The sequence below is a fragment of the Arabidopsis lyrata genome (assembly GCF_000004255.2).
Source record: "Arabidopsis lyrata subsp. lyrata unplaced genomic scaffold ARALYscaffold_3, whole genome shotgun sequence".
Taxonomy (NCBI): Eukaryota; Viridiplantae; Streptophyta; class Magnoliopsida; order Brassicales; family Brassicaceae; genus Arabidopsis; species Arabidopsis lyrata.
Window position 1 is genome coordinate 6,881,303 of NW_003302553.1, and position 25,936 is coordinate 6,907,238.

General features: G+C 34.8%; 5 protein-coding genes and 1 long non-coding RNA gene across 6 annotated transcripts; 4 read left to right on the forward strand and 2 right to left on the reverse strand.

The window, feature by feature from the left end:
* The first annotated feature begins 1,819 nt into the window (after nt 1-1,819).
* On the forward strand, nt 1,820-9,713 carry LOC9321203 (ABC transporter G family member 29). Its single transcript, XM_002882954.2, has 19 exons — nt 1,820-2,975; nt 3,107-3,316; nt 3,385-3,469; nt 3,556-3,715; nt 3,792-3,922; nt 4,568-4,658; nt 4,755-5,056; nt 5,451-6,049; nt 6,232-6,392; nt 6,487-6,596; nt 6,704-6,857; nt 7,051-7,229; nt 7,296-7,628; nt 7,705-8,079; nt 8,164-8,297; nt 8,372-8,599; nt 8,693-8,864; nt 8,965-9,219; nt 9,315-9,713. Exons 1-19 carry the CDS (start codon nt 2,665-2,667, stop codon nt 9,585-9,587), a joined length of 4,263 nt encoding a protein of 1,420 aa, XP_002883000.1. The 5' UTR covers nt 1,820-2,664; the 3' UTR covers nt 9,588-9,713.
* A 990-nt stretch (nt 9,714-10,703) lies between these two features.
* On the forward strand, nt 10,704-12,966 carry LOC9319067 (transcription factor MYBS3). The gene is made up of 3 exons (XM_021033509.1): nt 10,704-11,426; nt 11,800-12,011; nt 12,100-12,966. The coding sequence occupies exons 1-3, from the start codon at nt 11,036-11,038 to the stop codon at nt 12,658-12,660; spliced, it is 1,164 nt and encodes a 387-aa protein (XP_020889168.1). The 5' UTR covers nt 10,704-11,035; the 3' UTR covers nt 12,661-12,966.
* A 1,066-nt stretch (nt 12,967-14,032) lies between these two features.
* Nucleotides 14,033-15,061, reverse strand: LOC9319068. The gene is made up of 2 exons (XR_002333576.1): nt 14,804-15,061; nt 14,033-14,359 (listed from the first exon to the last, which is right to left on the reverse strand). It is a non-coding gene; the product is annotated as an uncharacterized LOC9319068 (long non-coding RNA).
* Nucleotides 15,062-18,821: 3,760 nt separating this feature from the next.
* Nucleotides 18,822-20,336, forward strand: LOC9321204 (histidine-containing phosphotransfer protein 4). Its single transcript, XM_002882956.2, has 6 exons — nt 18,822-19,007; nt 19,098-19,228; nt 19,313-19,381; nt 19,635-19,706; nt 19,896-19,968; nt 20,126-20,336. Exons 1-6 carry the CDS (start codon nt 18,963-18,965, stop codon nt 20,171-20,173), a joined length of 438 nt encoding a protein of 145 aa, XP_002883002.2. The 5' UTR covers nt 18,822-18,962; the 3' UTR covers nt 20,174-20,336.
* Nucleotides 20,337-21,286: 950 nt separating this feature from the next.
* LOC9319069 (GDSL esterase/lipase APG) lies at nt 21,287-23,105 on the forward strand. The gene is made up of 5 exons (XM_021033524.1): nt 21,287-21,772; nt 21,861-21,991; nt 22,077-22,310; nt 22,390-22,645; nt 22,747-23,105. The coding sequence occupies exons 1-5, from the start codon at nt 21,529-21,531 to the stop codon at nt 22,941-22,943; spliced, it is 1,062 nt and encodes a 353-aa protein (XP_020889183.1). The 5' UTR covers nt 21,287-21,528; the 3' UTR covers nt 22,944-23,105.
* Nucleotides 23,073-25,729, reverse strand: LOC9319070 (polyadenylate-binding protein 6). Its single transcript, XM_002885092.2, has 7 exons — nt 25,359-25,729; nt 24,800-25,112; nt 24,459-24,718; nt 24,072-24,365; nt 23,719-23,978; nt 23,571-23,633; nt 23,073-23,455 (listed from the first exon to the last, which is right to left on the reverse strand). Exons 1-7 carry the CDS (start codon nt 25,579-25,581, stop codon nt 23,240-23,242), a joined length of 1,629 nt encoding a protein of 542 aa, XP_002885138.1. The 5' UTR covers nt 25,582-25,729; the 3' UTR covers nt 23,073-23,239.
* Between the last annotated feature and the right edge of the window lie 207 nt (nt 25,730-25,936).

The following is a 25,936-nucleotide window of genomic DNA, read 5'->3' on the forward strand; positions in this document are numbered from 1 at the left end:
AATTTCTTTTTCTTCTTTAAAATTCTGACCTTTTGTCAAAATATTACTTAAAATTTGTCTCTACTAGTATAATAAAATATATTGCTTTATCGATTACTGAATGAAATCTATTTAATTATATAAATTTCCCTGAAAAAAATTAACGAATTTTTGCTTTTACGTATTATGTTATAACTTATAAGTACATTTAGTTGGTTATCTATTCTACATATTATAAAGTTATTTTCCTTTAGATGATCATATTAAACAAGCTGGTCACCAAATCCATCTTATGTAGTGGCATAACAGAACCAAACTGGTCACCAAATACAGTCGTTTCACCTTTCTCTTGATCCATATATGTATATAAATGTTTGGTGTCAAAAAATAAAATAATATATATATATATAGTGAAACAGTTCTGTATATGTATATAGTAAAATAATATTTTCTAAAATAGTGAAACAGTTCTGTATATGTATATATATATATATATATATACATATACAGAACTGTTTCACTATTTTAGAAAATATTTCACCATATATATGTGGATATACTATAAAGTTTTAGTGATATATATTGGGCAAACTATATAAGGTTATGATTTATTTAAGACCAGACAAATTATTCATTGAGAAATTGTTAAAAATGCCCCTTTTTCAATACCCCTTTTCAAAAATGCTCCCTTTGAGAGTCAATTTTTAAGTCTGCCCTATTTTAATTTTTAATGACCATTTTACCTTTATTTGAAACAAAATTAGGTCCACAAAATACAAAATATTTTTTGGCGGGAAAAGTGATCCCGCAAATTTTTGGCGGAAAACGTGATCCCGCAATTTTCCCGCCAAAATTTTTTTTCGGTAAAAGTGATTCCGCAATTTTTTTGGCGGGAAAAATTTACAAGTTATTTTAAAGGTTTTACAGAGTTTTTACAAGTGTTTTGTAAGGTTTTACATTGTATTTTAAAAGGTTTTACAAGGTATTTATAAGGTTTTACAAGTTATTTTATAACTTGTAAAACCTTATAACTTGTAAAACCTTATAAAATAGCTTGTAAAATCTTATAATATCTTATAAATACCTTATAAATACGTTGTAAAACCTTTTAAAATACATTGTAAAACCTTATAAATATCCTGTAAAACCCTTTAAAATACCTTGTAAATTTTTCCTGCCAAAAATTTAACGCCAAAAAAATTGCGGAATCACTTTTCCCAGAAAAAAAAAATTTTTGCGGGAAAAATTTTTACGGGAAAATTTTACAAGGTATTTTAAAGGTTTTACAAGTTTTTACAAAATCAAATTTGTAATTTTGATGTGTGCACATTCTCATGTTTTCCTTATATATTTGTGATATCTTTTATTAAAAGAAGAGTAATTTAGTCATTTTGTACATAAAAAGGGGTATTTTTAAAAATGGACAGCCAAATGAGGCATTTTTGAAAAAGGGTATTGAAAAAGGCATTTTTGTGAGTCTCCCTTATTCATTAGACCCATTATTATTCAAATTTTTTGGATATTCGTAACGGATTAAGCAAATTAAATAGTAAAATACAGAATCTTTTCAATTCTTTACGCCAATCCTTTTCTTCAGAAAATAATATTGGAATTTAATTAGTTTAAGAAATTTTATTATCGAGCGAGTAATATAGCTTATAGGGCATGAAGCCATAAACAAAATTCTTCAACATGAATAATTGAATGCAGACCCGAATTCAAGTTCCACTTGTCTGGGGTCGGGCAATTAACACAAAACATCGAATGTCTTAGATAGAGATCAAAGTCGAACGGATCCATTTTTTAATACTCAAAAACGAAAGTTCTTCACTTTTTTTTTTTTTTTTTTTTTTTTTTTTGTCGGCCAAATATTTCATTAGATTTAAAAAGAAGTACAAATGATACAGTCCAGATACTAACCAGGTAAAACATATAACAATATATAGTTAGTTAATCCAAGATACAACCATAGGGGAATTATTAATTCTAGCTTGACGGGCTAATGTATCCGCTAAGTTGTTGGCTTTCCTATTGATATATTTGAATTTATAAGAATCATGAGCCAACGTTATGATATCTTGCACATAGCCTTGTATTTCTTGGGGACTCTCTGCTTTAGCTTGCTGTGAGACATTCATCTCCAAGTGACCATATAGGGAGATAGAGTCTCCACAAAATGTCACATTTCGGTAATTGAGTCGCTTCAGTTGTATTAGAGCTTCTCTGAGGGCTAAAGCTTCAGCCTCTAGGACTGAATTGGTGGCCTCCATCGATGCACTACCCTTAAGAATATATGTTAAAAGCACAAGAACAAAAAGTGAAATTTTTATACCACACATGTTAAAAGTTATTATTTTAAAATAATAGTTATTGTTGTCGCTGATTGTTTACTATTTTAAAGAAAATAGTATGTATATAGTTTAAACTTTAAGTCAGTCCTTTAAGGAAATCCCTTATATAGTATCCAAACAAAAATTCCCTACTTCGCTAGATTTGGTAATATAATTTTCTTTAACAAAACCGAGTTAATTAGTACACATGTCCTTGCTCTCACCCACTCAGCCCGTATATTCCTCACGCTTTCTTTTTGTTTTCCAAATTTTTTTCCTCGGCTACCAAATCAAAATGCATAAATAAACAAACCCTTCTCTTCTTGGCCAATTCCCCAAATCCTCCCCAAAAAAAATGGAGACGTTATCGAGAAGCCTAAGTAGGAGCTTAGGAGAGTTGTTAGCGAGTAATAGTAATAACCATTTCTCAAGGAGAAGCGGTTCAACGATCGATGATCACGACGAGGAAGCTCTTAAATGGGCTGCTCTCGAGAAACTTCCAACCTTCGCTCGTCTTCGTACCACTATCATTCACCCTAATGATGATCTCGTCGATGTTACCAAGCTCGGTGTCGATGATCGACAGAAGTTCATCGATTCTATCTTTAAAGTCACAGAGGAAGATAACGAGAAGTTCTTGAAAAAGTTTAGGAATCGAATCGACAGGTTTTTATTCTAGATTTTAGTACTAGTGTTTTTTCATAAATATCATCTTAGGATATATTCTGATATAAATTTCTTGTTTTTGGAATTTTTACTTTTATTTTTTAATGTGATGTTTGTAACATTTATGGCAGGGTGCGGATAAAGTTACCGACAGTGGAAGTGAGATTCGAGAAAGTAACGGTAGAGGCGAATTGTCACATAGGAAAAAGAGCTCTTCCCACATTACCTAACGCTGCTTTAAACATTGCAGAGAGAGGTCTTCGTTTGCTTGGTTTTAACTTTACAGAAACCACTAAAGTCACTATCCTTAGAGACGTCTCCGGTGTTATCAAACCTTCAAGGTAATTAATTAGAAACTTGAAAATCACATCATTTCGATGTTGATTATAATGTATGGTTTTCGTTGCAGAATGACACTTTTATTAGGTCCACCATCATCAGGGAAAACAACTCTTTTATTAGCGTTAGCTGGAAAACTAGACCCAAGTTTAAAGGTTAAATAATACACATGATTGATTACAACAAATTCTAGAAGAAAAAAAGAGAGTTAAAATAAAAGTTATGAATGAAAAATGGACAGGTGACAGGGAGAGTAACATACAATGGGCATGGATTGGAAGAGTTTGTGCCACAGAAAACATCAGCATACATAAGCCAAAACGATGTTCATGTTGGAGTCATGACTGTTCAAGAAACTCTTGATTTTTCTGCTAGATGTCAAGGAGTTGGCACTAGATACGGTAATTATCATTTTTCTTATGTGAGTTACAACTGAATTTATCAAGTTAAGAGAAGTTTAGTTGGGATATGTTATAGATTTGTTAAGTGAGTTGGTGAGGAGAGAGAAGGACGCAGGGATCTTGCCGGAACCGGAAGTGGATCTCTTCATGAAGTCCATCGCAGCTGGAAATGTTAAGAGCAGTCTCATCACAGACTACACTCTCAGAGTAATGATTTCACTTTAACCTATAGTGCGATTTTGTCGAAAATAGTATTTATAGATTTAATATGTCAAATAATATTAGCTAGTGTGAACGTGTAAAGTTCCAATATAATTATTAATTAATCACTTAGCAAAGGAAATGACATTCTTATAATTATAAGTGGTAGGTTAACAGTTTTTTTTTTTTTTTATCATATAATTTTACAAGTTCTTCACTAAGAAATTTGAAACCTTCAACCATTAAGAAAAAGCTATATAGGAAATTTGGGTTAAAGAGTTCAGGTATATGTATTTTTGTGAAATGATATGGTATTTTTTTTGCCAAAATATTTATGATTGACTACCAAGTAGAGAGTACATTAGTAAAGAAAAAGAAAAAACTAACTTAAAAGATAGATGCATGCATTGAAAACTAAAAATAAAATCATGCAACAGAAAGAAAACAATCAGAGAGATATAAAAAATATTTTCATCTAAAAAATCCAACTCACGTAATTGGTGGACCCTACATTTACCCACTCCCAACTTTTCACCTAAAAGTCCGATCTTTTCAATTTTCACTGAACAAACCCAATAGTTCCGAAATTTGACAATTAGTCAATTTAGTTTGGCAGAAATTTGGGGTAATTATTGGATTCTTTTTCCTCAGATATTAGGGCTTGACATATGCAAAGATACTGTGGTCGGAGATGAGATGATTAGAGGAATCTCGGGTGGTCAAAAGAAAAGAGTAACAACAGGTTTAACTTTCTCTGTTCATCAACCAATCCTATCCATGTTAACTCCATGAACCGCGAGTCACACGATTACAACTTTTTACATTAAAACAAAAACAGGAGAGATGATAGTGGGACCAACAAAGACATTGTTCATGGACGAGATATCGACAGGTCTAGACAGTTCAACAACGTTCCAAATAGTGAAATGCCTTCAAGAGATTGTCCGGTTCACGGACGCAACGGTTCTCATGTCCTTATTACAACCAGCTCCTGAAACGTTCGAACTTTTTGATGACATCATTCTATTGTCTGAAGGTCAAATCGTGTACCAAGGTCCACGGGATCATGTTCTTACCTTCTTTGAAACATGCGGTTTCAAGTGTCCCGACCGCAAAGGCACCGCAGATTTCTTGCAAGAGGTATGCCTAATCTTATTTTGTTCATTCTTACAAAAAATTTATCACTTTACCAAGAATTGATAGTTTAGTATATGCAACAAATAAATATGGACCCATATAATATGGTGATCAATTATTTGCAAAAATTATCAATAACAAAACGTAAATAAGTTTTTTTTTTTTTTTTTTTTTTTTTAAACGCAAATAAGTTGGTTTGTTTATATGTTTTTTTGGCATGTGTTTCTTACAAATAACATTATTTTTTACATTTTTACTGGATACGTAAATTTACGATTACAAATTTTCAGCTTTGCAAATTATTACTTTTATATGGTGGTTTTTCCAAAATGACCCACATTTTAATACTTAATATGATAGAAGAAAATCAATCTGATTCACTTGCCTTGGTAAACAGGTAACTTCAAGGAAAGACCAAGAACAGTATTGGGCAGAGACAGCAAAACCATACAGTTACATTTCTGTCTCCGAATTCTCCAAACGATTCAGGACCTTCCATGTCGGAGCCAATCTTGAAAAAGATCTATCAGTCCCTTACGACAGATTCAAATCACACCCTGCTTCTCTCGTCTTCAACAAACACTCTGTTCCAAAATCTCAACTCTTCAAGGTCTGTTGGGACAGAGAGTTGCTTCTCATGAAACGTAACGCTTTCTTCTACGTTACCAAGACTGTTCAAATTATCATTATGGCTTTGATTGCGTCGACCGTGTACCTGAGAACGGAGATGGGTACAAAGGACGAGAGTGATGGAGCCGTCTACATTGGTGCGTTGATGTTCTCCATGATCGTTAACATGTTTAATGGATTCGCGGAGCTTGCTTTGATGATTCAGAGACTTCCCGTGTTCTACAAGCAACGAGACCTTTTGTTTCATCCTCCTTGGACCTTCACTCTCCCAACATTTCTTCTGGGAATTCCTATCTCCATCTTCGAATCCGTTGTTTGGGTCAGCATTACTTATTACATGATCGGATTTGCTCCAGAACTCAGCAGGTGAAGATGATTCTTGAATCTCCAACGTGTTAACATTGTGCATATAAATAATTTTTAAGACTTAGTACGAGTGATGTTATCTCAATTGGTTATTTGAGATGCAAAATATCAAAAGGGACTTGAATGTTGTTTCCATTAATCAATGCTAGTTATGAAAAAATTAATCTTTTTTTCTTGGGCAGGTTCTTGAAGCATTTGTTGGTGATATTTCTGACACAGCAAATGGCTGGTGGTATATTTCGATTCATTGCGGCAACTTGCAGATCGATGATTCTTGCTAATACGGGAGGATCTCTAGTTATCCTCCTCCTCTTCTTGCTTGGAGGGTTCATTGTTCCTAGAGGTTATATCTCAATAACTATAAAACTGATTTCTTAAAATTTGAAGGTTTTATAATATAAAATCAAAATTGTGTTTTGATGATGTATGGCTAATAGGTGAGATTCCTAAATGGTGGAAATGGGCTTACTGGGTTTCACCAATGGCTTACACTTACGATGCTTTAACTGTCAATGAAATGCTTGCTCCTAGATGGATGAATCAACGGGTAAACTCCTACAGATATTTCTGCTTACAGTTTTAAAATGTCTCATAGAAATTCTTATATCTTGATCAAATGGTTAACTAAGCAACGCTCTTTTACTTTCCTTGTAGTCTTCTGATAACTCGACGAGGCTAGGGTTGGCTGTTCTTGAGATTTTCGATATTTTCACGGATCCAAACTGGTATTGGATCGGGGTAGGAGGCATTCTCGGGTTTACGATTCTCTTCAACATCCTCGTTACCCTCGCTCTGACATTCCTAAACCGTAAGTACACTTGTATTGAATGATTGTTTTGATCCTTTTTTATTATTAGAATCATATATCTACAATAACTTGAGACCCAAATGTAGTATATAAAGAACATGGGAAATTAAATTCACTATGGAAGAACATGAACGTTGAAATTTATTTTTGTTCCTTCTTAATCAAACAATGTCACTTTTTATTGATATGCCAGCACTTGAGAAACAGCAAGCCGTTGTTTCAAAAGAAAATGCAGAGGAAAACAGAGCAAAAAACAGAGCAGAGAATGGCTTAAAGAGTAAGAGTATTAGCGTGAAAAGAGGAATGGTTCTACCTTTTACACCTCTCACAATGTCTTTTGACAATGTAAACTACTACGTCGACATGCCTAAGGTAACACCAAATCCCAAATCCTTGTTGACATTAAAACCATAATGATGTATAACCAAAAAAAAACAGGAAATGAAGGAACAAGGAGTTTCCAAGGATAAGCTTCAGCTGCTAAGGGAAGTGACAGGGGTCTTTAGGCCAGGTGTACTAACAGCTTTGATGGGAGTTAGTGGAGCTGGTAAGACCACTTTAATGGATGTTTTAGCGGGCAGAAAAACCGGTGGATACATCGAAGGAGACATCAGAATCTCCGGTTTCCCTAAAAGACAAGAAACCTTTGCAAGAATCTCTGGTTATTGTGAACAGAATGATATCCACTCACCGCAAGTCACTATCAAAGAGTCTCTCATCTACTCTGCTTTCCTACGTCTCCCAAAAGAAGTCACTAAAGTTGAGAAAATGGTAACACTTCTTGAACTTCACACCATTTATAATATGATCTCAAGTCATAGACTAATGCATACACCAAATTTTGCAGAGATTTGTGGATGAAGTGATGGAGCTAGTAGAGCTAGAGAGTCTAAAAGATGCGGTGGTGGGGCTTCCAGGGATCACAGGGTTATCAACAGAACAGAGGAAGAGACTTACAATTGCAGTGGAATTAGTGGCGAATCCATCTATAATCTTCATGGATGAGCCAACCTCTGGTCTTGACGCAAGGGCTGCAGCGATTGTGATGAGGACGGTGAGGAACACTGTTGACACAGGAAGAACTGTGGTCTGCACAATCCACCAACCTAGCATTGATATCTTTGAAACTTTTGATGAACTTCTTCTTATGAAGAGAGGAGGACAAGTTATTTACGCTGGTCCTTTAGGTCGAAACTCTCACAAGATTATCAAATATTTCCAGGTCAGATTCTACATTTAGTTTGTCAAGATTTTGATATTAAAATGTAAGAACTTTCATGATCAGTACTCTATTGAGAAACCGCAGGCGATTCATGGAGTTCCAAATATTAAAGAGAAGTATAATCCGGCGACATGGATGTTAGAAGTGAGCTCAATGGCTGCAGAAGCCAAGCTTGAGATAGATTTTGCTGATCATTACAAAACATCATCCTTATATCAGTAAGTTAAACCTAATCTTCAAAGCTAAGATCATTCCAAACATTTTTACTCAATTAGAATTGTTCTTGGCGTAGACAAAACAAGAATCTTGTTAAGGAACTAAGCACACCACCACAAGGAGCAAGCGATCTCTACTTCTCAACGCGGTTCTCACAATCATTGTTAGGACAATTCAAATCTTGTTTATGGAAGCAGTGGATAACTTACTGGAGAACTCCTGACTACAATCTAGCCAGATTTTTCTTTACGTTAGCTGCAGCTGTCATGCTCGGATCAATTTTCTGGAAAGTTGGCACAAAAAGGTTTGTTCAATGACTTGAATCAAATACAGGCCTGAAATCTATTATCACAGTTCATACTTACATAAACTCTATACAATTGTTTTTCAACAATAGGGAAAGTGCTAATGATCTTACAAAGGTTATTGGAGCAATGTATGCTGCGGTCTTATTCGTGGGCATAAATAATTCCTCATCTGTCCAACCGCTAATAGCCGTGGAACGAACTGTATTCTATAGAGAAAGAGCTGCTGAAATGTACTCTGCTTTACCTTATGCCCTAGCACAGGTGAGATCAAACTAGAAACGTTTTAGTTACTTGACAAACAAGAAACCTTGATGGATAGTAACTGAAGTAGTCTTTAACTAAAAAAATTCGATGGCTTCAGGTGGTATGTGAAATACCGTATGTACTGATCCAGACGACATATTATACACTAATAATATACGCAATGCTCTGTTTCGAATGGACAGTGGCCAAATTCTTTTGGTTTTACTTCGTATCATTCGTCTCCTTCCTCTACTTCACATACTATGGGATGATGACAGTTGCCCTCACCCCGAACCAGCAAGTCGCAGCCGTTTTTGCAGGAGCTTTCTACGGACTCTTCAACCTCTTTTCTGGTTTTGTCATCCCTAGACCGGTTAGTTTTGGTTGCTTTTCTGGCAAGAAAGCTTTAAACCCTAAGTGTTTTTTCTTTTGATTTTATCATAAGCTGGTTTTACTTTACTCCTGCAGAGAATTCCGAAATGGTGGATATGGTATTACTGGATCTGTCCGGTGGCTTGGACTGTGTACGGATTGATTGTTTCGCAGTACGGTGACGTGGAGGATACGATTAAAGTTCCGGGTATGGCAAATGATCCGACGATAAAGTGGTACATTGAAAACCACTATGGCTACGATGCAGATTTCATCGTCCCGATTGCTACCGTGTTAGTGGGCTTTACCCTCTTTTTTGCTTTTATGTTTGCTTTCGGCATAAGAACGCTCAACTTCCAACAACGATAGAGTGTAGTTGCGGGACATGTTTACTTAATTGATTGTAAGTAAAGTGTACAACACAAATAGACTCTGGGGAGATTTTACAGGGACGACTATATAATTATAATTTATGTAAGATCTATAATTCATGTATATCCTAACAGTTACTATATCCGTTTTGTACACTATCTTAAAACTTTTTATAGATCTAAAATAAACATAAGTTTTTTTAAAAGATCAAATTGTGAAAACGATGCGAGGAAAAAAACACACAGGCCGGCCCAACATATACAGAACCCTTGGACAAAAATATTGTTTTGACCTTTTATGTATTTTGTTTTGGCTTTTTATGTATTTTCTTTTAGCAAAATAAAAATTCATTACGCATCAAATCCATTTTATGAATGCGCATATATATCCATTTATGAAATCTAAACTACTTAACTACATTAAGAATACACACACACAAATTTGCCGGAGCTTTCTACGGACTTCTCACCCTCCTCTTTCCGGTCTTATCATCCATAGACGGTCAGTTTTGGTTACTTATGTTGCAAGAAATCTCCGACTTATGGGTACGACCCGAATTTTATTGGCCCAAATCAAATCCTATTTTTCTAGTGGGTTTTGACTCTTGCTTTCATGTTTGGTGTTTGCCTTCCTCGTAAAACTCCAACATAGCTTAGAGGATTTAGAAGTCAAATGCGTTTGTTTTATTTTTGTGGAGTATACTTCTTCTAAGAACGTGAAATCATGAAGCCATTTGAGTAAAAAATAATAAAAGGACAAAGTTATGAAAGCTTGTTCAAATCTCAATCACATTTCCTACTAAATAAAGAACTACTACTAATTAACATTGTGTATGATATGCTTGTGATATTATCCAATCTCTTTAAATATAAACCACTTGTTGTCTCATCTCTTATTCAAAACGTGTATCTTGTAAGAACACGTGCTTCTTCTAATATAGATAGATCGCGTAAACAAGTGGATTGAAATAAAAGCTGTAGTTTATTGCGTTTTTGGGACAGATTTACGCTAAATAATATTATCCTCACATCTTTAAATTCAATTATTTCATTATCTTAGAACTGAAATTTGTCGGTAACATTGTATCTATAAAAATATATTATCCTACACAAAGAAAGAAGCGATAGTATAAATTAGTTCTTTGTCATAAACGATAATTTCCAGGTAAGATTAAGGATAAAACAAAAAGCTTAGAATAGCAATTTAAAACACGAATTCAACGTACGATCCACCACAATCCTCGTCGTCTTTCAAACACAAAATTCCGAAATTAACCTTACCTTCTTCTTTCCTTAAGAAATCAAAACCAAGTCCTCATCTTTTTTTTTTCTATGGTCGCAATTATCTCTATCTAAAATCTTCTTGTGTATACGCTAATCTTATTTTCACGAAGCATTTATTACCAAAAGGTTCTCTCTTTTTTTGTTTGTTTGTGTTTTGTGTGAATGACTCGTCGGTGTTCGCATTGTAGTAACAATGGGCACAATTCACGCACGTGTCCAACGCGTGGTGGTGGCACGTGCGGTGGAAGTGGCGGAGGTGGTGGAGGTTCTTGTTCCTCCTCCACCGTGAAGTTATTCGGCGTAAGGTTAACGGATGGGTCGATTATTAAAAAGAGTGCGAGTATGGGTAATCTCTCGGCATTGGCTGTTGCGGCGGCGGCGGCGACGCACCACCGTTTATCTCCGTCGTCTCCTCTGGCGACGTCAAATCTTAATGATTCGCCGTTATCGGATCATGCCCGATACTCTAATTTGCATCATAACGAAGGGTATCTATCTGATGATCCTGCTCATGGTTCTGGGTCTAGTCACCGTCGTGGAGAGAGGAAGAGAGGTAAAGGAATCGACTTTACATTTTAAATCTTTCAATTTTTGTAATCGATTGTTGGTAATGTGAGAATCTTGGTTCGTCTGATTGCAAATTGATAGCAAAGTTTTGAACTTTGAAATTGTAATTTGCTCTAAAGGTTTTAGCTTTGAAGTTGCTTGCGGTTATTGTAGAAATTGAATGGTTTTATGTCTAACTAGTTAGTGGAATTATTGGGAACAATTTGTTTAGATTCTTAAGTTGGTCTTCATTGGTTACTAAAGTCATTTCATTTGTTAATCATATTGTTGAATTTTAGTTTATGGACATATGTGTATGAAGATGAAAGGTTTTGGGGTTCTTGAATGTGATATGGTTTATTTGTACATTGGGGTTTCAGGTGTTCCTTGGACTGAGGAGGAACACAGGCTATTCTTAGTAGGTCTTCAGAAACTCGGGAAAGGAGATTGGCGCGGTATTTCGAGAAACTATGTAACTTCAAGAACTCCTACACAAGTGGCTAGTCATGCTCAGAAGTATTTCATTCGCCATACTAGTTCCAGCCGCAGGAAAAGACGGTCTAGCCTATTCGACATGGTTACCGATGAGATGGTTAGTATCTTTTCTTCATGATTTTTGTTATTCTGTGGGAATGTTTGGAAACTTGTATTGAATGTCTCCTCTGTTTTGCTGCCTTTAGGTTACCGATTCATCGCCAACGGAAGACCAGAGTCATCAGACCTTAAACCGTTTCTCTCCAAGCAAGGAACCTGAAAACAAAATCTACCTTCCTTCACTTGAGCTCTCACTAAATAATACCACGGAATCTGAAGTGGTCGTAGCCACGGCGCCACCACAGGAAAAAACTGAAGAAACTATAGAACCATCAAATGGGGTTTCACCAATGGTAGTCCCGGGCGGCTTCTTTCCACCTTGTTTTCCAATCACTTACACAATTTGGCTACCTGCGACTTCCACTTCACTTCATGGTACAGAACATGCCTTAGAAGCTGAGACTTCTTCTCAGCAGCATCAGGTCCTAAAACCAAAACCTGGATTTGCTAAAGAACGTGTGAACATGGACGAGCTGGTCGGTATGTCTCAGCTTAGCATAGGAATGGCGACAAGACACGAAAGTGAAACTTCCCCTTCCCCTCTATCTTTGAAACTAGAGCCCTCAAGGCCATCAGCGTTTCACTCAAACGGCTCGGTTACTGGCGCAGATTTGAGTAAAGGCAACAGCGCGATTCAGGCGATCTGAAAAGTCCTTGTTATTGTGTTAAAGAATGAAGAAGGAAGACCCTGACCGGATTAAATCAAAGGATGTTCCTGGTTTAGGACGAAACAATCCAAGCCATAAGCCATTAGAGAGAATCAGAGAACAAGTACTTACAATGAAAAAACAGAGCAAACTGTAACAATAGACTTACCAAACAGTCAAACGCATTTCTCAGCATCGCGTCATACTTACATAAGCTAAGCGTAATTTACAATTTTACTCTTCATTTTAATGTTTTAAGGCATATAATTTAGAGAATCGACAATAAGAAATGTTACAAAACATAAACTTGTTGCTACCGTTCGACCAATTTTACTGTTAAATGTTCGACAAGAACATTAAAATGGATATAAGCAGAAAAGAAAGGGAAAAAGAGAGAAGAGTATTTGTTCTTTGTTGTGAAGCTGCTTTCAGCAATGGCAGCACAAATCAAATCAGGAGACGAGAGAGAATCAATGCTGCGTTGGGAATCATTTCTAAGAAAATGAATAGGGACCCTAAAGTCGAATTTTGTAAATGATTGCAATTTCTGCACCCACAAGTACCTAAAAATATTCCAAATGAGCCACTCTCTAATGCCAAAAATGTGTCAACATTTCTCCAAATGTGTGTGAATTCACACTATCTTTCATCTCTTTTTATTATGTTCCTTTCTTGTGCTTCAATCTACCGTCTCTTTCGTTTCTTAGACGACTAGTACGGCTTTTATATCAGGATTATTCTTGTAATTATCTTACGTTTTGGAACATATATCAATCTTGGTTGTGTCACCATTTATGATTTATATTTTATATCGTTAGAAGCGTTTGCAGTGGTCAATTGTACCTAGCGCTATCGAATTACAGTCTTTTATGCATGGCCGCACATCGACTAGTGCGGTTGATACATTTAAAACAAATACTTTTTGATACATAGAAATATGTTTTAAGCAAATTTTGTCCAGAGAAAAATGTGTTTAGTTCTTTAACAATTGAGAAAACTAGTTGAAGTTAGTTAGATGAAAAAAATAGAAGAATGAGTTTGGATTACATTTCCTAATGAGAGAGCTAGTAGTTCTAATCAATTTTCCTAAACTTAAAATTATAGAATTTTATGTGACCACAAATGCATGGTTAAAGACGACAGTATTTAGCGAACCGTGTCACAAGAAAGAGATATCTATCACTAGAGTAAAACCTATGTTTACAATGAATTAAGCCTTTATAAATGATGGTATACATGGTACGATTCTAAATTTTGGTTTAACTAACCTAAGAGCATCTCCAATGGTGAGAACCCTTCAAGGGTTCTCACCATTTTTTAAGTTTAATTTTTGCTTTTATCAAATTTAAGAACTTGAATTGGAGTCTTTAAATTTTGTCTTCTCCAATGGTGGAGTTCTTAAGGAAAAATTTCAATTTTGTAAAACAATACATATATGTTTTTGTTTACAATACATGTTTGATTTACTCGGTACAAGACATTGAAAATGTACAATCAATCAAGAGAGTACTAGAAACATTACAACCAATGAACACCATTGCGCAGAGACATTAAAGTAGTTGCACAAGCTTGACGTTACACCATTGCCCACTCCACCGAAAAGCCTTCTAATTCTAAATGTTGAGTTAAGACCAGCATTACGCCTTGCTATGACAAGGCCTTTTACGATTGATAAACGTCTCTTGTTCTCAGGCACTTCCTGTTCAAACAAAGTAAATGGCAAGCCTATGATAGGTTTCACAAAGAAGATGAAAGATAGCTTGATACCATTCCCACAAGAAAAAGAAATTACAATCTAGGCAAACTATAATCCCATCAAAAACAATGAAAACGTATCACCACATATATTAATACAAAAAGGAACAAAGTCACAAACGTATCACCACTAGGATATATCAATTGATACAACAAAAACATTCAATTCATGACATTTTACATTGTAATTATTCAAAAACCTGACTTGGGCAATAAAAGATTACACAATGTAAGAAGAACATGAAACGGATCTATCTACTGCAACAATTCAATTCACCACCACAAAACTAGCAAAATATACTCATTAGGAATGATAATTCAGAAAATTTTCATAATTTACATAAGGTTAAGCTTCTGGATTTCCTGGGGGAAAGGACTAGATTCATACCATTAGAAACAAACTGGAGCTTCCTTCATCGATTACTCTCTGATTCGGAAGTTATGGATCTACGATTTGCTTAATCTCCCATTACCGATGGTGAGCAGCGTCTCTAGAGATGACGAATCCGGCCGAACACACACTCGTACACCATAATTTCTTCCTTAAATCTATCATCAATCGCCAAAATCGTCGGACAAAATCTCGTGTTAGCCATCGCCGCTCTCGACAAAAGAGAGAAAGAGAGATTGTCGGGAAAAATAAATGGAAGAAGCATGTTTTTTTATTTGTTAAAAATCGTCTACCACTTAAAAAGTGACACGTGTGCGTCTCTCTTGATTTCCTAAAACCTTCTGCAGAGAACCAGCTCTTTCCTCAATTATGTTTTCAGATTTAATTTTAATCAATTTTTAATCAGTTTTAAGCAGAGAGACTTAGAAGAGAGCTCCCATTGGAGCTGTTCTAAGTCCTACGAATTGTGGAATGGAGGATAAAATGTTTTTGGAGACTAAACAATGATTATAGTAGGTATTAAATGGAATTCTATTGAAAATTTTCTCTAACTCTAAAGGTAAAGGCATGGTGGTCTTTTAGGGAATATAAGGGACTTAGACATCTAATCTAATATCTTGGGTACCCACCACCGTGATCTGAGTAAGCTACCTAGGATATCTTAGAGTTCTAACTTCACTCAAATTGTACTAAAATTTCCTAAGAAGTTATAAAACAATGCCAAACTGATCCGATCTTTCAATATGTTTCACTCTAACAAATGGTCAAACAAGTCCTTTATGATGGTTTCCTTGTCACCAGTTTGTTTGTCAAATAGTAATTAAATTTGTTCGCCGTGGTTGTGCAGCCTCATCTGTAACAACCCCTGTTCTAAAAATCCCCGCCTAGCCCCGATTACTCTCCGCTTAATCGCTAGGCCCACCCTATCCGTCTCGATTAATGACTAATCCCCTAAAAAATCAGTAATCCGATTATTCTCCGCCTAATCCGATTACTTTCCGCCTAATCTTATATATCCCGATTATTTTTTAGATTGCAAGTATAAAAAAAATTGGATATTAACATGTTATGTCGGAAGATGGTTCCCTATATGATTTAATGTAAACTCTAGTCTATATTTTTATTTTACTTTTATGATTATGAGTAGTCGTTATCGGCTGATTTATTTGTTGTTTAATATAATTGTATAGGATTATAGCTTTTTCGGATTGGGGGGAATCATGTTCATAATATCGCAGAGGTGTAATTATTCATGAAAGTGATGGAGGATAAAAATATATTTGTTTAGCATATACTTTATTTAACTGGTGATAGATGACTGAAGTTACGTCTTTCAAATAATTGGATATTATTGAATTTCTATTAATTGTTGAGAAGAATGTTTTGATTGAGTAATCAGCACAATTAAAAGAAAAATCTGCTTATGTGTCGACATTTGAACTTTTAAGGAGTCCTCTTCAATCACGAACCAGTCAACATTGTGCCTTTTACGAAATACTTAGTTCAAATTAGGTGCTAATAGCTACTTGTAATAACTTTAGTAGCACAAATTCTCGCATCATGTATATCCAACAAAAAATCTTAATAAAACTTTCCGAAGAATATCTATCATTTAAAAAAAAAAAAGCACATCTATTAATCTTCCAATTACATGAACTAATAGAACAAGCTAGCCTTCTAAAGCATCACGAGACTGATTTTGTCTTGAATATGGGTATACGTTATATTATTAATCTAGTCTATTGTACAGCAATTTCCTAATAGTATATCAAAACTAAATCTCAACATATTTTTTCCCAATAAGTTAACTATTCTTTATACCAGAAATGATAAATAAGAGTTCATAATAATTAAGACTAGATAGCCTTATAGCTTATAGATAAACAAAAGAAAGGGTAATTCTTTTTTTTATATATATATGAATATTTGTCAAAGCTAACACATTCCAAACAAATGTACATAAATGTCATAAATTTCATCCGTTTTTATGAAAGTCTTATTTTATTTTATTTTGTTTTAATTTCTTTTATTTATTTTTGATTAAAAAAATCTTATCTTTTATAATAAAAAATGAAAACATAAAAACATTTGATTAGATATTATCACTTGTGGTTTATGGTGTTAAACCTCACAAGTTTTTGCATGGTTTTTGTTTCTTCTAATTGTTTTTGGTAAAAAGTATTTGTTGTTAGAGGGGAAGGTTGGTGGAATTAAGGAGAATAATCGAGATGAGACAGCAAGCAATAATAAAACTTATATTCTAAACCCACTTCCACCGAAAATATGTAGTAGACAAGTCCTTTATGTGAGATTGGTTTGGTGTGGGCGGAGGAATAAATAAAGCTAAAATTTGTATATGATCAATCTCTCTCTCTTCTGTAATTCGATCTCACGATGCTTGTCTGAGAGAGAAAGAGATAGAGAAAGGAACAAATTATGCTGTAATGATAGAAAGATCTTTTATGTCTTTGTGTCAATCATTTAGATCACACTTGTTAATGTGCTCTGCTTTTGGTTCAGTTTTTCCATTTTAGATACTTGTTCCTTGTTTCCAATAACAGAAATTTATGGTTTATTTTTTACTCGTTAGATATATCTATCTTATTCTTTTTTTTGATAGGATATCTATCTTATTCTCTCCTTTGTTTTTTGTTTCCTACTTTTTTTTTGTTACAAAATAGAAGTAGGAAACACACGCATCCGCACGAGTACTAGCCTTTCCTAGGCACACAACACCATCTCACCTCCACACATAAATGGAAGAAATTTGGAAAAGATTTGAAACTAATTTTTCATTTTTTGTTGCAGCGGTCAAAGAGAAAGAAAACACATCAAATAGAAATCTATCTATTTCTGGTCTTGATCATCATACTAACCTTGACTATGTTTTTAACTAAAAAATTGTTTAATGTTTACCACAAGATACAATCCTTAAGTAATTGGATTCCGGACCCCAAAATAAAAAACTTCAGTTTTAATATTGCTTGCTGTTGTGAAATAAAAGTTTTCTTCTCTACCACATAAAAGATAAAGCAATAATAGTGTTTGTTATAGTGCTAGATTCCAACATTTTTTTCTTCCAAAAGTACAACATTTTTTTGCCCATTTCGTAAATTCATATGTACATAGTTTGAATGTTGTGGGTGAAATTGGTACTATTAAATTCAGGAGATCACAACCTTAAGAATAACAAAACAAAGAAAAAAAAAGATAGTCATATTATAGGAAACTTTGTGAAAACATGTATTTAATATTCAGTAATTAATCAAGACAGAAATGGTCTGTTCAGAATATATTTTCTTGAACTGTATACTTTTTTCAATCTAGAACTTTTCTTTTTCACTTTCAGGAAAATTCTTGTCCACATACATTTTATTAGTATATATTTCCCCCCATTTCCAAAGGTGTGTTTCGTATAGTAACAACGTTTAGCTTTTAGGTTCTTTTTTTCTTTTCTTTGAACACCCGTTTTTAGGGTTCTACATTCGAAATTTACCTGTTTCTATGATGTACGTATTTAAATAATACTATTAGTCGTGTTCGCCATTCATGAGATCCTTTGATTACTTTATTAATTTTGGGCAATAGATCAATCATCCACAGTAGTTTAACTTTTTCATAAAGGACCCTACTATTAATTAAACAACCTACATTGAGGATTCTTTAATATATACTGAAATCTCTTATTCAAAACTTTAACAGAAATTAACATTATGTTTAAAAAAAAATAGAAAATATTATTATAGAGAAAAACTAATTATCAACACACGATCATTTTACTACACCTACCATTTGTTTTTTTTTTATATAGAGAAGTTACAGAAATTATACTGATTACTGATGAGAATGCATCTATGTGTCATCGAAATAAGCTGATAATAACGAATACACGTCTTCTTTTTATTTCTTGAGAATACAGCATGCATGCCCTTACGCAGGTTCCCATCATTTTACATATATTCTCTTCTCTTTTCTACTTTCTCTTTTTTGATGTAATATTAATTTTTTTTTTTGTTTATTCTATATTTCCCTATATATATCTCAGATGTCCAACGTTTCAGTATTGCATTGCCTCTCGAACTACCTAAGATAAAACGAGTTATCACTTTGATTTTTCGCACTTATTGTTAATCTATTCTCAAAATTTTGAACAAAAATGCAGAGGCAAGTGGCACTCATTAAGCAGTCCCTCTTTGATCAGGTCTTTTAGTTTGTTTCTTAGTATTTTCGTAATATATATGAATTTCTTCATATAAAATAGAAAATGACTAATATGGGAAAATGCATGCAGGGATATCTCGACGAACAATTCATGGAGCTAGAAGAGCTCCAAGATGATGCAAACCCTAATTTTGTTGAAGAAGTTTCCGCATTGTACTTCAAAGATTCAGCTCGATTAATCAATAACATTGACCAAGCTTTGTGAGTAATTGATATATATATATTGGTTTCTACTTTTGCATATCCATATCTTTTTTCAGTTTTCTAATCATTTTAACAATGCAGGGAAAGAGGATCATTTGATTTTAATCGGCTGGATAGTTACATGCATCAGTTTAAGGGAAGCAGCACGAGGTAAATTTCCTACCTTAGTTTTGACTATTCTATAAACTTTCAAGAAATAATTTTACTTACAAAATTGAAAAGAATAAGTACTTAAAATGTTTTTAAGATAAAAGAGTGTAACACCGAGTACATTAAAAGTACTTCTACGATCTCATTCATGATTCAATGACAGAATCTACTTAACTAGAAAGAATTAGATTTTAGGAACGTAGTTAGCAATGCTATATATAGTGACATAATGTTGCATTTTCTTTTTTTGTAGCATTGGGGCAAGTAAAGTGAAAGCTGAATGCACTACGTTCAGGGAATACTGCAGAGCTGGAAATGCTGAAGGGTACATTCGTCTTTACACTTACACCTTTCATGCTTCTCAATTTTTAACAGAATATAAAGTAACGGGGTCAAAATGAAAATAAGTAATAGTAAGGGGTTAAACTTGCGGTTATCCACTAAACCTTAAACTTGTACTTTATTAGATTTTCGACTCCCTAATTAGTTTTCTTGGCTGTTGCGACGAGCGCAGATGCTTGAGGACTTTCCAGCAACTGAAGAAAGAACACTCAACGTTGAGAAAGAAGCTTGAACATTATTTCCAGGCAAGACAATAATCAATTATGCTTAATGATTTACATAATTAGTATGTGATTAGAAGTTAAAAAACCATTAATCACTTTTCTTACATAGTAGTATACTAGTATATATTCTTTTCTTACAGAGTACTTATTTGCTGAAGTTAATTTTTGTAATGAACAGTTGGCAAGGCAGGCGGGGCCTAAGGAGACAGCACGTAGGCCCAAGTGAGGGAGAGAGACAGATAAATGAGGAGGAATCGTCGTCGAATTTTGCAGAAATCTATATAATAAATAGTTCCTCTTTATTTTTAATATATTTCGATGTACGTTATAAAGAAGATCTTGCCTTTTTATATTATGTATGTTAATAAACGGTCCAAATTTCTCTATGTTTTTTTCTTCCTTTATTGGTCAAATTTTTTTCCTTAAGAGTTTTATATTTACGATTACCTCATTCGTAACATTTTGGCTTCATATAATAACGGAATACAGAAAGAGTGGACCAGAAAAACTTCATTTATATATCGATTCTATGATGAATGCATTACCTTATTTACGATATATATTTTTTTTTTTCTAAATGCATTACCTTATTCGGTTTGTTCCAGAAACCGTGGTTCAAAACCTAAATATTCTTACCTATTTTATATCATTATGTTACTATTTTTCTCTACTAGTACTGATTATATATATATATATATATATATATATATATATATATATAAAATACAAGGCTTGCACACTATTCTTAGCTAAAAGTCTAAAATAATAAACATTATCATAATAATACTTTTCCATTTAATTACTCTTACATGCCCATTTTTCATACGATGTGATATTCTAAACGACTATATTTTAGACCTTATATATTCATTAAAAAGAACTCCCCAATGCAAAGAAATAAATCAAATGTTTGTTTGCGGATAAAATAAAACATTACTATCTTTCAAAGGCCTAGCATTTATTAAAATTTATTTCAAGTTCTTCCACGTAAAGTCTACACTAAAGTAACGCTGATTCGTAGAGCTAGAGAGTAGAGAGACTGAGAGAGCAATAAATATCTCTTCCGAAAGAAAAATAAAAACAGAACAGCCTAATATTAGAAAGATATTTACATAAACTAAAGTATAAAATGCTCTTCTATTTCTTTTTTTTTTTTGATAAACTATAAGATGTTTAATATACATATGAATGAATTAATTGTTCAATTATTATCCAAAGCGACGTGAAACCACTCTCATTTATTAGCCTAGCTATATCTCACAACGCCCATCTTCCTTACTTTAAAAACACAGACCAGATCCTATTTATGGCATCCATGTGCACCATTATAAGGTAACTTTATTTAATAAAATTACCTATAATATCGAATTATGCAAAAAAAACAGGCTGGTTCAATATTTTTCCACGAATCAAAAATGGTTGGAGAAATATTGAATAAGAGAGAGAGAGAGATAAAGTTCAGACTTCAGAGTTGATACAACATTGAAGTAAACTAAACTCCAAACCTCTTTATCTATGTATATATATATATAAACCTAAGTACATATAATCTTCACCATTCACACATACCAAAGCAAAAACATGGATCGTTGCACGTCTTCGTTTTTGCTTCTCACGTTGGTCTCTGCCTTGTCCATTCTCCAAATCTCCTTTGCTCAACTTGTTCCAGCAATCATGACATTTGGTGACTCTGTAGTTGATGTCGGCAACAACAACTATCTTCCGACCCTTTTCAGAGCTGATTATCCTCCTTATGGCCGTGATTTTGCTAACCACAAAGCCACCGGCCGTTTCTGCAACGGCAAATTAGCGACTGATATCACCGGTAAAAGCTTTTACTTGTAACTCAAGTTATCTTTTTAAGTTGTTTATAACTAAAGTCTCATGTGTTTGTGTTTTTTTCTCTGTTACAGCTGAGACTCTAGGCTTCACTAAGTACCCACCAGCTTATCTAAGTCCTGAAGCTTCTGGTAAGAATCTTCTCATTGGTGCTAATTTCGCTTCTGCAGCTTCAGGTTATGATGACAAAGCTGCTCTTATCAATGTAAGTGACTGTTCTTTGTTCTGATACATTTCTTCTTTGATCTGTTTCTTTTTTTGTTTTCTGATTTTGGTTCTCTTTTTGGCAGCACGCGATCCCGTTGTATCAGCAAGTAGAGTATTTCAAGGAATACAAAAGCAAGCTCATAAAAATTGCAGGAAGCAAAAAAGCTGATTCGATCATAAAGGGAGCAATCTGTCTCTTAAGTGCAGGAAGCAGTGATTTTGTTCAAAACTACTATGTGAATCCTCTGCTTTACAAAGTTTACACTGTTGATGCGTACGGATCTTTCCTTATCGATAACTTCTCTACATTTATCAAGGTATAACATTTTCCTTGGTTATCCTCTGTTTTCAATATTGAAGACTACAAGAAAGATGAGTTTTGATTGAATGTTGCAGCAAGTGTATGGGATTGGAGCAAGGAAGATTGGTGTGACTTCTCTGCCGCCAACGGGATGTCTTCCAGCTGCAAGAACTCTTTTCGGTTTCCATGAAAAAGGCTGTGTTTCAAGACTCAACACAGATGCCCAAAATTTTAACAAGAAGCTTAACGCAGCTGCTTCAAAGCTACAGAAGCAATATTCCGGTCTTAAGATTGTTGTCTTCGACATCTTCACTCCACTCTATGAACTTGTTCAGAACCCTTCCAAATCCGGTAAGTCCCCAAAATAGACTGATATATAGTTTAGTTATAGCATTTATTGTTGTTGATGTGCTTTCGATAATCCATGACACATTCATCTTTTTGTCAAACAGGATTCACGGAAGCAACCAAAGGATGTTGTGGAACAGGAACAGTCGAGACAACTTCACTCTTGTGCAATCCGAAATCGTTAGGGACTTGCTCCAATGCTACTCAGTATGTGTTCTGGGACAGTGTTCATCCTTCTGAAGCTGCCAATGAGATTCTTGCCACGGCGCTAATTGGACAAGGATTTTCTCTCCTCGGTTGATCTATTATCTTATATTTTCTTTTCAAATCGTTGTTTTTATCATATCTTGAGTTATACATTTGTTTCTATTTGAATTATGTATCAAACCATCACTATTTTACTAAAACTGTATTGAAACTTACACCAAGAAAACCAAAAGTTAAGAACCTTCAGTATCAGACACAATACACAATCCCTGTGTGATCTAAAGATCTACATATAATATTTCTATGAGCAAAAACTATTGAAGGGTTAAAATGAACAGAGTAGAATTCTAAGCAGTAAGAATACTCAAGCCACAGCAACAGGTCCAATCTCTAAGCAGCTTCAATCATTGCAATTTGTTTTCCTGATTTCTCTGCCTTATCTTTTGGTGACAACGACAACATCGCTATCAAAGTTGAGCTTGCTTCTTCATTAAAGACCTCATCAGATGTTGTTGCTTTTGAGCATGTTGCAGCCTCTAAAGTTCGGTTACCATCACCCTTAAAGACCAGCTTTTGTTTAGCTTCACTCTTGGCAACGGGATAAGCCTGCAGAATAACATCAACTTAGAGATTAGAATTTTCAACTGAGAAAACATTTCGAACCAATTCAACATAAAAAATCATGGAGATAATGAAAGATTCAGCACTAATGAAGGCATACCGGGTGTTTGTAGACCAGGTGCAATGATCTTTTCTCCTTGAGAGGACCTTTCCCAGCTGGAACCTGAGTTATAATAATAGGAAGTGTGAGTGATATTTAATGCAAAAGACAGGTTTTAGATATGTTTAAAGATACAGAGAAATGTTACATCGTTGGTGATGTTTTGGTGGCCAGACATTTGTGGTAACTGAGTGCCCATATAGTAATAAGATGCCCCGACATGGAATGGCTGCAAGTAACCATATGAGCTAGGCACATATGAGAGGACTGGTTGAGCAGGTGAAGGGACAAGAGGAGCTTGCGTGTAATGGCGTGGTTGTGCATGAAAATATTGCTGCAACCTCTTGAGTCGATCCTCTTTGCGCTCGGCAACTCGAACAACTAATAACTTACCATCAACTGAAAACCCTGTAAGTGGAAACAGTATGAGTGGTCCAGATTTAATCAGTATATATCAGATTGGTCTGGAGCACAGATAAGGTATTTCGTTATAGTATATACCATTGAGATATCTTTTAGCCTGTTTGGACTCTTCACGGTTAGAGAAGCACACAAAGCCGAATCCTTTACTTCTGCCATTCTCATGACGCATCACCTTAGCTGAGACTATTTGCCCGTACCTTCCAAATATTTCTCGCAGTGTTGTATCATTCATTGATTCACTCAGGTTCTTCACGTACAGATTGGACCACCTCATGTTAGACTTGGCAATAAAGTTGTCCCTGTATTTATGTTTCAGCATCTCCCTCCTTTCATCTCTCTTGAGTGCTTTTCCAACAAACAAAGTCTTCGACCCTGCAGATTGTAAAAGGGAAGTTCTAAAATAAGGAACCCTGGCTAATGACGATAAATACTAAGTACTAAGTTCAGAAAAAGAAGTTATATTACCAACTTGTCGTCCATGGAGAGAGTCCACAGCCTTCTTAGCATTTTCTGGATGGCAGAAGTTGACAAATCCGAAACCTCTAGATCTTCCCATTCCATCCCTCATAACCACAACACTAGAGACTGTTCCATACTGAGAAAACAGTCTATGTAGAATGTCCTCAGTAATATTTTCGATAAGATTCTTCACATAAACGTTTGTGAATCCTTTATTCCCTGCCATAGCAACTCTTTCATTCTTGTTGATAAACTTGGCTACAAACCTAACGAAAGAAACACACCAAGTAAATAAACAACTATTTCATCATTAACCTTCAATGAATAAGAATCATGCTTACACTTACAGTTTCTTGCCATCAACCATAGAGCCATGAAGAGCAGAGCGAGCAGTTACAGCAGATTGCTCTGTCTCAAACTGAACAAAGCCAAAACCTTTGCTTTGTCCATTCTCTTCAACGACTTTGCAAGAAAGTATGACACCAAAGGGGTTAAACATTCGCTCTAAGCCACTGCTAGTAATCGAGATGTCTAGATTCTTGACGTATAGATTTCCAAACCCAGTACGACGACGGTACGAAAGATCCCTCTGAGACCACATTATTCGCATAGCCTTTCCCTTCAAATCAGTGTGGTTTAAGCGAGCCATCGCATTCGATGCTAATCCAGAGAAAAAACAACAATAAGAAACATTAAAGAAACGATTTCTCAGAAGCGATTAATCAAAATCGCAAGAACTAACTCGATTAATCTTCTGAACATGGAAACGAATTCAAGAAAGGAAATTTCTAGGGTTTATATGTAAACAAGAACATGAAAGAGTGCGAAATCAAAAACCCTAAACAATGAAATAAAAATCGGAGATTTTAGAACGAAGAAACGAAAAAAGTCGAAGTCTTTGTTTACCGCTGAAAGGTGAATCAAAGTTGATGTAAGCGTAACACAAGGATTTTCCGGTGACAGAGTTACGGCAAAGATGAACGGAGAGTACCGGAACAGTCAAGGAGAATCTGTGGATGAGATCTTGCTCCGTCACGTCTGGACTAAGATCACCGACGTAAAGCGAAGCGAACATTGAAGAATGCTGGTGGTTTTCTAGCGCCTGCGTTTCCGATTTCACGAGCGCCATTGTTGTTCTCACGAATCCGTATCTCTCTCTGTCTCTAGAGTCAATGAGAAAGAACGAATTTTTTTCTGAGAAAGTGATGAAGAAACTCTGCAGAGGAAAAAGAGAGTAAATGGAGAAGAAGAGAGCAAAAGCAGAGAGGTCTGTTTTTTTGTCTTGGAGTGTGTATATATATAGATATATGTGTATGTATGCATCGTTCTGTTATAACCGTAATCATAGCACACACAGAGACGACGGTACGATATTTGGTACGGAACTACACGCGCCGCGAGTACGTCTCAGAATTAAACTCGCGTTATTTTGTTCATAACTAAAATGTAAGATTATTATCCAAAATAGGATAATGATTTAAATC

What these genes read in the sequence shown, in the direction of transcription:
- LOC9319067 (XM_021033509.1), top strand. Translation starts at nt 11,036, where the DNA reads ATGACTCGTCGGTGTTCGCATTGTAGTAACAATGGGCACAATTCACGC. An exon ending in TCGTGGAGAGAGGAAGAGAG is followed by an intron (nt 11,427 to 11,799) that starts GTAAAGGAATCG and finishes TTGGGGTTTCAG; the next exon opens with GTGTTCCTTGGACTGAGGAG. An exon ending in ACATGGTTACCGATGAGATG is followed by an intron (nt 12,012 to 12,099) that starts GTTAGTATCTTT and finishes TGCTGCCTTTAG; the next exon opens with GTTACCGATTCATCGCCAAC.
- LOC9319070 (XM_002885092.2), bottom strand. Translation starts at nt 25,581, where the DNA reads ATGGCGCTCGTGAAATCGGAAACGCAGGCGCTAGAAAACCACCAGCAT. An exon ending in ATGGTTGATGGCAAGAAACT is followed by an intron (nt 24,719 to 24,799) that starts GTAAGTGTAAGC and finishes TTCTTTCGTTAG; the next exon opens with GTTTGTAGCCAAGTTTATCA. An exon ending in GGCTAAAAGATATCTCAATG is followed by an intron (nt 23,979 to 24,071) that starts GTATATACTATA and finishes TTCCACTTACAG; the next exon opens with GGTTTTCAGTTGATGGTAAG.
- LOC9321203 (XM_002882954.2), top strand. Translation starts at nt 2,665, where the DNA reads ATGGAGACGTTATCGAGAAGCCTAAGTAGGAGCTTAGGAGAGTTGTTA. An exon ending in CCGCAGATTTCTTGCAAGAG is followed by an intron (nt 5,057 to 5,450) that starts GTATGCCTAATC and finishes CTTGGTAAACAG; the next exon opens with GTAACTTCAAGGAAAGACCA. An exon ending in ACTACGTCGACATGCCTAAG is followed by an intron (nt 7,230 to 7,295) that starts GTAACACCAAAT and finishes AAAAAAAAACAG; the next exon opens with GAAATGAAGGAACAAGGAGT.
- LOC9319069 (XM_021033524.1), top strand. Translation starts at nt 21,529, where the DNA reads ATGGATCGTTGCACGTCTTCGTTTTTGCTTCTCACGTTGGTCTCTGCC. An exon ending in ATTAGCGACTGATATCACCG is followed by an intron (nt 21,773 to 21,860) that starts GTAAAAGCTTTT and finishes TCTCTGTTACAG; the next exon opens with CTGAGACTCTAGGCTTCACT. An exon ending in ACTTCTCTACATTTATCAAG is followed by an intron (nt 22,311 to 22,389) that starts GTATAACATTTT and finishes TGAATGTTGCAG; the next exon opens with CAAGTGTATGGGATTGGAGC.
- LOC9321204 (XM_002882956.2), top strand. Translation starts at nt 18,963, where the DNA reads ATGCAGAGGCAAGTGGCACTCATTAAGCAGTCCCTCTTTGATCAG. An exon ending in AGCAGTCCCTCTTTGATCAG is followed by an intron (nt 19,008 to 19,097) that starts GTCTTTTAGTTT and finishes AAATGCATGCAG; the next exon opens with GGATATCTCGACGAACAATT. An exon ending in AGAGCTGGAAATGCTGAAGG is followed by an intron (nt 19,707 to 19,895) that starts GTACATTCGTCT and finishes CGACGAGCGCAG; the next exon opens with ATGCTTGAGGACTTTCCAGC.